Consider the following 13984-nt stretch of genomic DNA (forward strand, 5'->3'; position numbering starts at 1 on the left):
CTGACACATCTAGTCACATTGGAGTGACACAGTAAGTAGAACCTGTCACCTTAGTTTTGACTGCACTGTCTAAATATGGCACTGAGTATGTTATGACTCAAAAGGATGACAGGGAAGTGAGGGCACATTTTAAGGGGATTAAGGTATTGGGTTTCACAACAGGCGCCAATAATGGTCCAGACTTTAGGGGACCTCTACTGCACTTCAGATTATGCATGTCCACAACATACCTCACAGATGAGTCAAAAGAACATATCTGTCTATCCACATGTCATACAGTATTATTGTGCTACACTGCTTTATGTTGGCATCTGTTACTGTTTCATGCAGGAATGTACAACATACGGATTGTTCAGAAGTTTTATTTCAGTAAAATGGTACTCATACACAAAGAAGAAGAAAAAAAAAGGTAAAGGTAAGCATGGATTCATCATTTACAAGTGGTTTTTAACTTTGTCGGAACTAATGAGCCCTGCAAAGTTCATGATGTCGCTTCCAGCATTCTATGGTCCCACACACTCAGCACATACACCCATCACCAAGCCCCGGGGCTCAAATGATATTTTGTTAAGAACCAATAGTCTAGCACAGTAGTGCTCAGGATCTATCTTGAGAAGCCCTCTCCAGCCTGATGTTTATAATTCCCTGCTACAACACACCTGATTGAAATAATCAGGATCGTTATCAGGCTTCTGCTGCGATTGTTCCAAACGTGTTGTTGAGGGAAACATCAAAAATAGCCTAGATGGGGGCTTTCAAAGACCAGGCTCAACACAATCTACCTGCAATAACATTAAACCTGAACGTTACATTGTTTTTCACATTTACAAATGCAAACATACTTGGGGACATACTTGTTGAGCATGTTTAATGCAAAACAAAAAGACTTTAAAGGACTTATATTTTGGCATTTTAAACTTCCCAGTTAGATTTATACATATAAATCATGAAATCTTACCCTTGGCACATTCGTGATTTAAGATTTTTGTGAAATGTGCATGTTTTTTAAAAGAGACATTTCTAAACAGCAAGTGAAATGTCAACGTTTTAACGGCAGTGCGGGGGGTGTAGAGGCAGTACGACACTGTTCATCCTCACTGTGACGTTACATAGAGAGATTCGACAACGTTATCTGCCGGTGAGGCCGGTGCTGGGAGCACATGAACGAGCAAGGATAATCAGCCATAGGTTCAGGAAGTAAAATAACTAAGGGTGGTTAGGGAAAGTAATTGACAATGTGACACTGTCATAGGCTTTGATACAGGCCCTTCAAGGAATTCCCAGTGGAATTGTGAAGGAGATGAGGTCCCCCACTTCCCCCCACTGAGCTCTGTAATGTTGATAAATGGTGATCCAAGTGGTGAGGACTGCAACCCATAACAGCAATCCCACTGCCGAGCGCTTCACATCTACGTGGAATTGAAACCAAACACAAAATGACACATTGTCAGTTGTCAGACACACTCACACTGGTGCCTTGACATTTGAGTGACTTTCGAATTTTTCCAATCACGAACCATCATTCAGCCGATTCTTTTGAGTTGCGAGCACAAACTTGAGATAAAATATTTGTATACTGGCAGTGAAATCAACTCATTTCATATCCAGCATTAATTTGGCAGATGGAATAAGCAAGCAATTCGTAGAGGCCTCCAATTGTCAATTGCTGAACATACAATAAATCAAAATATTATATGTGTATTTACACAGTCTAGCCTTTAAATTTGCAAGCTTTATTGCAAATGCTAACATATAATGGGAAATGCCACAGGCGGGCTAATAATAATCTGAATGGTGGCGTTACAACGCATTAACTCTTTTCAGTGACAATCGTTATTTGAAAAGGGAACCTTTAGAGTGCCAGTATATAGAGCATTTTCACTCATCATGGCTGACAGAATGTGTACTATGTCTATGTAAACATGGGTGGTATATGAAAGATTGATCTCCATTCCTTACTTGCAAGTATGTAATGTGTTGTATATATGGCAACACTGCCATCCAATGGTCATAGTTCTCACTACAGTGCTCAATTGGCTTAGTTTTAGATAAACACTAGTCAAAGGTGCCAGCTACCCTTCCTAAAAAAAAATTATTTGACGAGAACTTTATTTTTTTTGTTACTATTTTGAAAGATGGGAATTCTCGTCCATGGCACTGAAAGAGTTAAGCAATGAATATTTGGCCACAAGTAAACAGCCAATATGTTCTTTATCCTCTGTATTTACCATTTTAGTTAAGGGTATTTACTGTATGTGAAGACACTGGTCATGCTAATCTATAATTATGAAACAGATTAACATTACCATGCAACAGATTTGATGATCCTGACAGAATTCATTTTTAAATTGATCACTTTGACAATATTCCTAGAAAATTAGGAAATATCTCATAAGTGATAAGATATTTTTAGGGACAGGCCTGCAGGCTACGAATGTGGCGCTTGCAGGCAACCAGGTGACCACAATGGGAAAATTTAGAGGTATTTAACGTTTTGCATTCAGAATAAGGTTGACTGTAAGACATACCGACAATTATAATAAAATACAACCTTATATAATGTTTTTCTTCATAAGCATTTAATTTACAGAAAAGCATTACCAGTCTGCACTCACATGTTTTTATCTGCAGTTGTTCAGTATAGGCTGGTTTTACAAACGCTTCTCGGAAAAACCAAACAACGTTGACGAGCCACAGGAATGGCAGGAAAGCAAATCCACCTGAGAAAAACACAAAGTATAAATAATACAAAGAGTATTTGTGCTGTGTTTAGGTTGGCCTTTCTAGCACCTGAAGCATATAACTCACTCTGCTGACACTTTGGTGAGCTTAAATAACTACACTCACTGGCCAATTGGACTGTCCTGTCCTTGGTCGAGATTTCCCTCCCACTCCACTTCTGTACAGAATTGGTCTTCGTTGACCACTATTGCTCAGTCATCATCTCGTTATTTTAATGTGTTATTAACAATTTGTAAGAACAGCAACTTACAATTATCACATGTTTAACTTGTGCTTGTGTGTACTCATTTATATTACCATAATCTTGAGTAAAATCCAAGTCCAAAAAACAAAGTCCACGCTTACTGGACTCTTGGTGGTGAGTATGCCAAAGCACTGCACAGTTATGATTGGCCCAGCAACACTGATGCATTGGCACATGTCAAGCTCACAGAGCGAAATCCCATGTCTGTGCGCATATTGCTTTAAGAAAAACCAGGTGACCAACGATGCTGCTCATATTGAATCACATGACCAAGACAGCAACTTGTATTGGATCACGCGACCAATACAATCGCTGTATCGGTCAATCAATACCAATAACTGAGGCGCCAAAGTTAATAGGAAATGCACATGTTTGTGGGTTGCGTCTTTATCCGCAATGAAGATTAAATATTCCAGCTTGAGGGCCCATTTTGATCTCATATTGGCAAATCTCAGTAATTTAGTTTCTCATCCTTTGCCTTTACTTTGGCGCATTTCACAAACATATTTGAAGACATTTAGAGCAATGGTTAACATGTTGCGCTGAAATAAACATGTATATAACCAATGTGGGTTCCCAAAAATACTAGTTTACTGTCAAATTAGATTGATGGGTTTCATTTATTAGAACTTTTAAGTTATTTTCTTTTTTTTTTAATAAATTCTTTAAAATCTGTGACATCACACGTTTTGTCATAAACAAAGGTTTTTTTCCCCCCCACATGTAACAATAAAGGGTGACTTAAATGTTAATTGGAAAGTTCGTAAAATTATTTGGAAAAAATGAATCGTTTAGGGCTAATGGATATGACACAGATAATTATTGGCTCTACAAGACAAAACAATACAATTAAGAAAAACGTTTATAGGTTGGATGTAATCGAAACACGAGCCATCAGGTGTCCCATTGATCAACAAAATGGCCCAGTGCCAACACAGTATCCATTAATTGCACAAATTTGCCAATTGTATGCCTAACCTTCTCCCTAAACACATTAGGAATGTAAACAATTCCAAGTTTCGCACGCACAACAACAAAGCCATATTTAGATCTCCTCTGTGGCGTTGTCATCAACAGCACGGTGACGTTTCATTAAAAAATAACTGTCTATTGCTCTCACCGAGATAATATTTTCTGCATAAGCCAAGTTTCTCCTCATTTGGCAGTCTTTCCAGATTCATTGTGGCTGTGCGGCCGCTCCTGTGATAAATGCAGAGAAAAACAAATCTTAAGACAACATGACGCCGAGATTTATGCAAAAAAATACTATAATGGTGGAGCTTCTAATGTAAAATGAGTGGTGAATTCGTGGACTATGTAGCTTCAGAGGCTAGACCGCTAGCTAGATAAAGCAACATCATCTTCGTCGACAATCATCAAATCCCTTGAACCACTTATTGGCATGCTAACACATACTCACATTTCTTACAATAATAAGAACAACGTACCAGTGGTTCTTTTCGAGGGAAAATGCTGATTGTGAAGCAAAGCGAAATAGACGTTTAAACTCAAGTTACTTCCGCGTGCCTTTGTCTGCCGACTTGTTTGAGTCGTCACTTCTTCTTTGCCGCGCTCTGCAACTCAAGGTACAAAAGCGCCATCTAGTAGTGTACATGCATATTACAGCTCGATGGCACTTTGCATGACTGTGTGTACGGTAGTAGTTTTTTGTGCACTACATACACGAATGAAGTGGCTCAGATTTGCCTCCTTCGCCTTGAGTTCGCCACTTGCCTAGATAATCAATATTCAGCAACCTACTTAGAGATTTATAACTTTGAATGTTGTGATATTGAAATCAAACATAGGCTGCTTTTGCGGATTTTTTTCAGTTTTTAATTCAATGCCTCCTAATTCCACCTAATTCATTAGCACGTCCGCCTCACAGTTCAGTCCCCAGTTCAATTCGACCTCGCTCCGGCATTCCTGGGTGGAGTTTGCATGTTCTCCCCGCGCCCACATGGGTTCTGTACGGGCACTCCGGCTTCCTCCAAACTTTCCAAAAATATGCATGGTAGGTGTATTTGACAGCTTAATTGTCCTTAGGTGTGATTGGTTGCGTGACTGGCTGTTTGTTCGCGTGTGCCCTGCAATTGGCTGGCAACTGGGGCAGGCACCAGCAAACTAGCGACCCTATAGTGAGGATAAGCGGCTATGAAAAATAATGGATTGATGGATAATTCATCATAACTATTATTCTCCCTCGAGCCGAAATTCAACAAATCCCAATACGACCGGGAGGAATATAGAGCTACCTTGATAGTAGTATAATGAGAAGTATAATGACCTAATTTTTAAAAGAATAAACATAAACTGTATTTTAAGTGTCTTGTTTATTTATTTGTTTGTTTATTTGTTTATTTATTTCACAGTTTGCAACAAGCGCCACCAAAATCTACCAAACGTAACCTCGCCTTTCTGGTCTGAGGGGAAAACTCAATTTCCCACAGAGCCTCGCGCATACCCCCTCCCATCTCGCGCCTTCCCTCTTGTCTCGTCGCTCGAGCCTGCTAGCCGTCGGTGTGTGTTGTTGTCGAAGCAATGATGGCGGCAGCGGGATGCGGATCAGCAACCGCGGCTGCCGGAGGAGGCCAAGGTGGAACCGCTACGGCCAGAGGTCGTTTTCCCGGTCGGCCTTGGTCATCTCGTAGTCGTTTGCGCTCCGAGAAGCGCTGGCAACTCGGACGCTCGGGCTTAGAAGCTGATGATGTGACTTACGGAGGGCCAAGGCCCGCAAACCTGGTTGTATCGTTAAACGAAGACCAGTCTCACTTGCGCTTACTTGGAATAGAGGCGAGCCACAAGACCCTTGGCCAGGCTGGGTACAGCTCTAGTGGGAGTGAAGAGGTGAGGTCCCAAACCGACTCAGGAGTTAGTATCCTTATTTTATTTTTTCCACTCACTACAATACAGATAAATGTGTCTAAATGAATGTTGTCTCCAACTGAGTGTCTATTGGTGCCATGGAGAAATGTCAACATCCCTGTGCTAGGCTAACCTGTTAGCGCGCCACCCCCCATGCTAACATGAAATGCTAATCAATGTTAGCGGGGCTTTTCGTGACATTTCGTGAGTGGCACCGTAAAACACAACATGATAGGGGGATAGTGCAGTAACATTAACGCTGGTGCTGCTGCGACCGTTACACACGTTGTAAATGTCACCGCGCGATACTTTGCTCTTGAATATTTAATGAAAGCTAGTGAGTGAGTACGCCAATTTGTAAACAGCAAACGCAATTAGCCCTCCAGTGGCCCACTCCTTATCGGGCCAAAGTAGCTGGTAGCTAATCGTAGCGAACACAAAGAACGGGGAAGCTAGCACTCGTGCCCCGCTCAGCAGCTAGCCGTAATGCTAACTTGTGTTTCACTAACGCGCTTGTCATTTTTAAAAGTAAATACGCAATATCGTGCGTAACCACAGTGCTTATCTTTAAATACTACTGTGTTATGGACCCGCATGAAGTGAATTTTATCCAACTTATAATGTCCCGCACAAAGGCTACATGTTTACAAGCACAAGAAACAACTTTTTTTTACGTACAAACATACTTTTTGAAAAATGTAACCAAATTAGAAAAGCTTCAGTAATCAAGTTAAGTTCTTATTCACGCTGTTCCTGTCTCAATACGTCATAGATGCGGTACTTTGAAGGAAACGTCATTATAAACTTATCTTGCATGTTTAGTTTGGTTACTTCATCTCGAGTTGTCGTTCTTTGATAATAGTTACACTATTCCTATGTCATTTAAATTGAACTTATTACTGTATGATTATTTCATCAGCAGCTCAAATTAGTTCCCAGAAAATAATCTTTGTCGATCTAGTAACTTCAGTTAAATTGTCAATTGCAGTCAATGTCATCTCTGTTGTCTACAAAAACGTTGTGTAAAAGAATTTGTATTGGATCCTTAAATAAGTATTAATTCGTTAAAACAAGTGAATGTGCAATTGGGGCATATATTCACTCATGGCATCTCTCAAGTTATATTAATATTTTTTGGCAATATTACTCCTTTTTATAACCACCTGCTGTCAATATTGTGTGTGCATGAATTTGTGTGCATTTGTGTTTGGACATTGATTTTGCTGAGTTTTATTCCATAACGTTTTTGCACATGTTAATCATTGTTTTTCTTTTGAAGGGCGATGACTTTCAAGGTTTTGAGGCTTTTAGAAAAAGCTCTAAAGGAGCTCTACGGTCTCGGCAAAATGCTTCCAAAGGTAGAAAACACATCATATGCATGTTTTAATTACTTATGAAAAAGTTAGAATGTAAACTCACCAGTATATACAGACATGCTTCTTACCTCAAATGTTTGTTTTACAAGTTGCTGGATATTTACAATACATTATATGTTTTGTAGGTGATGTCAACACAAAATCTAAACGACAAAGTAAGAAGGTTGCGCCTGTTACGCCAGCTGAGGAGGTAGCTATTTGTCCTATTGACCCTGTTGATGATGAACATTTGTTCGAGGAGAAACATACTGCATCTTCCAAATCTGAGCACGCTAAAGGTTCCAGAAAACGTTCTAAAGTCAAGAACACCGTGGATCAGGAGTTGACCAAAGGCGAAGTCTTATCACCAGCTCCAAGGATTACTATAAAGTTGGTGGCGAAAAAGAAAATTAAAACAGTAAAGGAACCTCATGAAAAGTCTGCCAAGAAGATGAAGCAAAAAGGCAGTGCGGTAAAGCCCCAATCCGTGAACATTCAGGCTGACAATATTTCTAATGCTCATGTTAAATTAAAACTTGAACCACATGAGAACGTTGAAGATGGTAAAAGTGTGGTGGCTTTACCTGCTAGAAGACGTGGGCGATCTGCTTCAAAAGGGACCGTATCACTTGACAAGCCTGATACTGAAATTGTGGCTGACGACCAGGAATCGCAAGAGACAACATCAATGGATCAACCTGACACTGTAAAAGAGACTGTTGAGCAGAAAACAACTGCAAAGCAGTCGAAGCGTAATCAACAAGCTGTTCGACGGAGCAATAGAGTTACCAACCCGCTCTCGCAACCTGTTGTCGATGCTGCTGCTGCTGCTGCATCTGCTGCTGAACCTAAAGATACGTTGAAAAGCGATACAGTTTTATCAAAGTCAAAAGTGTCCAGAAAAGCTGAGCCAAAAGGGTCCATGGTGAGGGTCAGACAAAGACAAAGTAAAAGACTAAACAAGGATGTTCCAGTCCCAGAAAACCACATTCCATCATCCACAGAGACTGATCCATTAGGCGTGCATCCCAACGATAGTTTGCCTTCAAACAAGGAAGGGCGGGTCCCAAGTTTGAAATTGATAAAAATGAGAAACCCCAAATATGATGCACAGTCCAGCGGGAAGTCAGCTCGAAAAAAGAAGCGGAAAAAGTTCATCTGGACTTTATCATTAGTTAAGTTAGTGAGTAAGCTCCAGCCTGCTGAAAACACTGTCAAGCTGACAGAGAGTGTTAGAGAAAGTTCTGAAGTGGATCTGTCCACTCTAAATGACAGTCATGTTGACAAGAGTTTGATGGGGTTAGAGAAGCCGTTAAAATTGGACAATTTGGCCCCACAGGACAGCATCACAGCAGGCAGTGAAGAGAAAAACTACCAAAACAAGCCAGCTGGAACATGCCCCAAAACGTCTGCTTTACAAGTTGAAGTCAACAAGGATGGAAATGAAAGCTCTCTGCAAGAAGCCTCTCAGCCAAACTGTGGAAAAGTTGTCCCACCTTTTCAAATAAAGAAACTCTCATCTCCCGGCAAACATAAAAAATCCAAGATGTCATTTTTGGTTCAGCAGGTTAGCCCTGTGTTTGAAAAATCAGATGATGCCACTAAAGAGGTAGACAGTGTTCAAGAGGAAATTGCCCATTCTCCCAAGCCGGACATTCTACCACCCAGGAAATTACGGAGGAGAACATTAAGTCTTGATTTACCTCCAAAAAAGTCGGTCAGTCGTAAACCTGTCATGGCTATGCCAAAGCGACGTTTGAGAACGAGTCCACAAGTTGAAAATACACCGCAGTTGAGTATTGAGGCACCTGCTCACATTTTAACAGAAGAGTCAAGCACACAAGTTCTTCCAGAAAACACCTCACACGAAACAATTATAAAATCTCCGCAGGAATCTTGCATAGTTTCTGAAATTCTTGAGGAGTCTGCACAGATAACGGATGCTGCTCTCACGGTGCCTGTTGAAGCTTTGACACAGAAGATGGAGAATGAGGCTGAACCACAAATTATTGAGGCCAAACCGTTGCCAGCTCCTTCTAAACCTAAGCGACGTCACAATAACAAATTAGGAAAAAAGAGGTCTATTCAAAGGAAAAAAGCTGTTGCACCTCAAGAAAGTGTGGTCAGGACAGAATTGGTTGTTGTGGAACCTGCAAACACAGATACTCCACAAAAGGAAGGCAAGGCTGTAGAAATAGAAGCAAGTCAGCCCGAGGCAAAAGAAAGCGCAGAGCCTGAAGAAAATCAGGTCATGATATCTGTGGAGGAAGAGCCAAGTCAGCCCCCAGTAAAAGAAGAAACGGACATTCACTTGATAGATTTTCAGCCACCGTTGGATTTGGAAAGTCAAGTAAGTGATCCAAACACATCACAATGCTCGAAGAAGAAATCCCACAAGAAAGGAAAAAAGAGGCGTAAAACTCTAATTGGGCAGCGTCAGAAGCACAAACACAGGAACACAGATGGAAAGTTTGCTCCTCTCAACTCATCAGAAAAGCAGGGAACGTTTGAAGAGGTCATTTCCAGCCAGTCAGAAAGTGGCACTCCAGCCCCTGGTCCGAAACTCGTTGGTGTGCAGAAAAAGTACAAAAGGAAAGCTTCCCGCATCAAGCTCGACCCCAAAAGGCCACAAGCTGAGTCTATTCTTTCTACGTTGATAGAATTTGGGCTTGACAAAGAGGGCAGTGATTTGAAAGAAGAAGAAACAGACTCCGTTGTGGATGGGCCACGAGCAGATGCAGTTGATGTGCCGTCTGGCAAAACAAAGTTTGTCAAAAACATCAAACACTTCATCATGCCTGTTGTAAGTGCCAGATCCTCTCGAGTGATCAAGACCCCACAAAGATTTATGGATGATGTTGGAATGTCCATGTTGCCGCGTCGAAACTCCCCCAAAAAAGGTTTGCAACTGGGCTTACAAATACGAACAGGAAAGAGGCGAGATGAAGTGATTGGACAAGCCATTTCCCCAATCCTACCCGTTGATGAGGAGGACATATTGCGAGAAGCTCAATTGGATCTGGACCTGTTTTCATCCGATGATTTGGATGATACAGCAGATATAACAGCCAATTTGTTTCCTGTGACAAAAAGCATCAAAATGGAAAAGAAGGGCTCACTTGAGAAAGATTCAACTTCTAGGTGGGATCTTCCTGCAGAGTTGACAGAAGAAATTTTTACTCTGGATAAAACTCCAGCAGACCAATGTGAAGATCTGTTCTTATCTCCTCCTAATGAAAAACCACAAGAAGTAATTTCTCCTGGCCTTCTGGATGCTCAGAAAAAGACCAAACCTCTAAAGTTTGGTAAGCAAGCTGCTCACTTTAAGATATATCAAAGACTGAACAAGCTGCAAAAAGGACTACCCCAAAGCAAAAGTGCAACAGATATGGAAAGTAGCAAATCTCTTCAGCCACCTGTTGATTTAGCTGAAGGTCTTGATGATGAGGTCATGAGCATTAGTCTGCGGCAGCGCAACACGGACACTGGTATGGAAAAGTCCAAGCTCAAGATAGAAGACTTAGGAACACCAGGAGTTGTGCGAAAAGTTTGTATTAAGACCACAAAGTCCAAGTTGCTTGCTGTTGGGAACTGTGAAAAAGAGGATCCAGCAGGGAAGGATGAAATCAAGCTTCATTCAGGTACAAGAAACCATTATTCACCTATGTTATGTGTAAGGATCAAATCTGTTGTTTACATATAACAATATTTAATGATTTGCAAACTTCAAAATGTTCCTTCATAGCCAAGCCGCAGTCAGGAAAGGAGTCAATTGAAGACGAGCATCCTCCATCTATGGGAAAAGGAGCTTCACAGAGAGCGCGTCTAACTGGAGCGAATAAAAGAATGTTCAACCTGCTCAAAAAAGCTAAAGTTCAGCTCATGAAGATTGACCAGCAGAAACAGATGAAGTCCTCCGGGGTAAATAAATGTTCTCAAACACATAATTTATAACAATGATTTATAATATTTTTTTAGATGTTTTTTCAGGCATTTAATACTATGCAAATATGGTGAAACCAAACACGCAGTAAAATAAACAAAACATTAAACATCAATTGAAATGGCAAATGATATGGGACCGATGAAGCAAAAATACTTAGTAGGTAATTGTTGTCCATTGTTTTTTAACAAATCAAATCAAATTTTATTTGTACAGCCCTGACTCACTGAAGTCTCGAAGGGCTTCACAGGTGAAAAGAAGTCATATCGAGACTTCTTTTGCAAAAAAGAAGTCATACAGACTTGTTTTCATCATAAGTACATATTGCTGGTCTGTCTGGTGACACAATGTGGAAGCTATCAGACAAAGTCCAAAATAAGTCGAAAGCTAATGATGTTTCCCCCTACCACTGCTAGTTTTAATATTAGTGGCAAGAAATAAAGTCGATGGCACTAAGTGAAACTTTATTGGCAGATTATTTTCATTGATGTTCAGATAACTGTATGATCAATATAACATTGGAAGTGTAGATTGAATTTATGGTAGATTTTGAATGTGTCTGAGATATTGTCAGAAGCTACAGCCAGATCATGGAGTTTCAGGATAGTAAATAGACGATCGCTGCTAGAGTTGGTTGTTGGCGATACTAATGACTGCTCTTTCAGTACTACAACAGATGGGGAGGAAAACAGACAGGAATTGTTCATTAAGATTTTTGGACTTGAGGTAGAAATGGAGTTGAGAGGTGATTGTAGATAAAAAAACAAAAAGTGATTAAAACTAAAGAGTAAAAATTTAAAACGAATCTTAAGAAAGAAGAGATTCTTAAGAAAGAAGCGATGCTTCAAAAACATAATTAAAGCTTACATTAATGCTTTTTTCCCCTGAAGCTGTTATCTGGAAGTGCGAGTGTCCGATCAAGAAATTTGACCTCTAAGAGACAAAGGAGGAAGCAGAGAGTGCAGCTCGAGACTGAGGTTCCAATCAAAGCGGAGCCATCTCAAGGACAAGTAAGTGCGCAAATCAATAAGTCTTGTGCAGAACAATTGATTAACTAAATATCTTACATCTTTCTCCATTACCTTTATCTGTTGGGTGCTCAAGATTACAAATACATTTTCATTTGGGTTATGTTTAAAGATGTCCCTACGGGACACACATTTTATTTACTGCAATGAAGTTGTGTCATATTTAATGCTTGAGCAATTATTCCAATTTCTTCCTGACAGTTCTCTCATCTTGGTGTACCTCTCTCAGCAGTTGAGCATTTCTTTTGTTTTGTCACACCTCTAGCTGCAACTCATCTCGCCACTCTGCCAAGAGTTCCGCCAAGCAGGAGGTCCACGCATCAAGCACGTTTGCCGCGCCGCTTCTGTAGTGCTCGGGCAGCCTCGGGCATTGGTACCAGATGACATTCCCAGGCTCAGTGCACTGCCTCTGCATGAAAGAACAGGCATCTCTCCTTCAGCTGTCGCAAAGGGTAGGAAAACCAAACGATGATCAGACACTTCAGTTTCTTTTCTTATATTATTTCTGTGACGTACTGCACCCCTAGTATTTGTTTGAAAATTAACATTTCAATATAAATTCAGCCAATATCCCATAGTTTATTTGAAAAGGGGAAAAGACCCCTGTTCTATCAATTCACTTAAATAAATATTATACTGTATCCCTTATTCCCAATCTCCATTGCTTTCATGTGTCGCAGATGTTGCAGATGGCTCGCTATCAGAATCTGACGGTCCTGATTTCTCAGATTCAAAAGTCACTAAGGTCAGGAAGACTTCCAGCTTTGTGAAAAGAAAAGGACTTGGGCCTTTTGGGTACCGATCTCGGAGGTGCGGCGTATGCAAGGGTTGCAACCATGAAGAGGATTGTGGGAGATGCATCAACTGCCTAGATAAACCCAAGTTTGGTGGTCCCAACACTAAACGACAGTGTTGTGTGTAAGTGGTTAAATATTACAAGTTATGTTGGAATTGGAAGTGGATTGCTATTAATAATCCTTACTTTTACCCCTTCAAGGTTTAAAAGATGTGATCAAATTGAAGAGAGAAAAGCCCGAAGACTAAGTGGAAGAACGGCACCTAAAGGTGATTTCTTACTCCTGTCCATATTTAAAAAAAAAAAAAAAAAAAAAAAAGCTATTGTGGTAATGAGTTTTGCACCCCTTTTTTTCCGCTCTCTCTTTTTTAAGGTTCAAAACGACGGCGATCTTTCAGTGGAGGACACTCAAGCAACGATGAAGGGATAGAGGGTCCGGCTGACTCGCCTGCTAGCCTCCAGGCAGACGGCAACAGTCCGTCTGTGAGAAAGCAGCCGAAACGTGTTGTAAAACCACGCGTTTACTTTGACCTGGTGGACTATGACTCTGAACTGGATGAAAAGGACCTAAGCTCAGCCTCACCCGCCAGAAGGAGAGGCAACGGGTCTCGCGTGAGTCCAGGTGAAGTAAAACAGCGGATCAATCCTGAGCTATCACTGGCTTGTTGGCATGTTGCACAATTATTTACAATATACAGTTTGAACAAGACTCACATTTATAGTTTGATGCATTGTTAACCCTTACATTTTTATTACTCCCCTGTAAAGATTTTGTTTCACTGGATGGATTTTTGGGAGATATATCAGATGATGAGATCCGGCATCGGAAATCTGGCTCACATCGTGTGCCATCTGTTCGACGCAAACCTGAAAAGGTTAGAAGAATTAATACTTGAACAACCTTCATTCTGTGTATAGTTTAAAATCCGTTGTTGTTTTCTTCTTTATCAGACAGTAGCAAGGCTTAAAAACTTTGAAATTCGAAAGTAAAAAACTTTAAAATCTTAACAT

The 13984-nt window shown here is 40.6% G+C and overlaps 2 protein-coding genes across 2 annotated transcripts in view; one reads left to right on the forward strand and one right to left on the reverse strand.

The window, feature by feature from the left end:
- Positions 1 to 346: 346 nt before the first annotated feature.
- On the reverse strand, positions 347 to 4573 carry LOC148425525 (gamma-secretase subunit PEN-2). Its single transcript, XM_088409321.1, has 4 exons — positions 4435 to 4573; positions 4107 to 4186; positions 2616 to 2720; positions 347 to 1409 (listed from the first exon to the last, which is right to left on the reverse strand). The coding sequence occupies exons 2-4, from the start codon at positions 4165 to 4167 to the stop codon at positions 1270 to 1272; spliced, it is 306 nt and encodes a 101-aa protein (XP_088265447.1). The 5' UTR covers positions 4168 to 4186; positions 4435 to 4573; the 3' UTR covers positions 347 to 1269.
- Positions 4574 to 5524: 951 nt separating this feature from the next.
- The window catches only part of LOC148425526 (histone-lysine N-methyltransferase 2A-like), a 27075-nt gene continuing 18615 nt past the window's right edge, over positions 5525 to 13984 (forward strand). The window contains exons 1-10 of the mRNA XM_088409322.1: positions 5525 to 5857; positions 7131 to 7209; positions 7353 to 10847; positions 10952 to 11127; positions 12040 to 12159; positions 12443 to 12629; positions 12858 to 13095; positions 13175 to 13242; positions 13347 to 13595; positions 13742 to 13848. Of these exons, the coding sequence (XP_088265448.1) occupies positions 5528 to 5857; positions 7131 to 7209; positions 7353 to 10847; positions 10952 to 11127; positions 12040 to 12159; positions 12443 to 12629; positions 12858 to 13095; positions 13175 to 13242; positions 13347 to 13595; positions 13742 to 13848 (5049 nt within the window). The 5' untranslated portion in view covers positions 5525 to 5527. The remainder of the gene's footprint in view (positions 5858 to 7130; positions 7210 to 7352; positions 10848 to 10951; positions 11128 to 12039; positions 12160 to 12442; positions 12630 to 12857; positions 13096 to 13174; positions 13243 to 13346; positions 13596 to 13741; positions 13849 to 13984) is intronic.

Source organism: Hippichthys cyanospilos, chromosome 3, assembly GCF_059441005.1.
Source record: "Hippichthys cyanospilos isolate Australia breed blue-spotted pipefish chromosome 3, RoL_Hcya_1.0, whole genome shotgun sequence".
NCBI classification, from domain to species: Eukaryota; Metazoa; Chordata; class Actinopteri; order Syngnathiformes; family Syngnathidae; genus Hippichthys; species Hippichthys cyanospilos.

What these genes read in the sequence shown, in the direction of transcription:
- LOC148425525 (XM_088409321.1), bottom strand. Translation starts at nt 4,167, where the DNA reads ATGAATCTGGAAAGACTGCCAAATGAGGAGAAACTTGGCTTATGCAGA. An exon ending in ATGCAGAAAATATTATCTCG is followed by an intron (nt 2,721 to 4,106) that starts GTGAGAGCAATA and finishes TGTTTTTCTCAG; the next exon opens with GTGGATTTGCTTTCCTGCCA. An exon ending in ACAACTGCAGATAAAAACAT is followed by an intron (nt 1,410 to 2,615) that starts GTGAGTGCAGAC and finishes AATTCCACGTAG; the next exon opens with ATGTGAAGCGCTCGGCAGTG.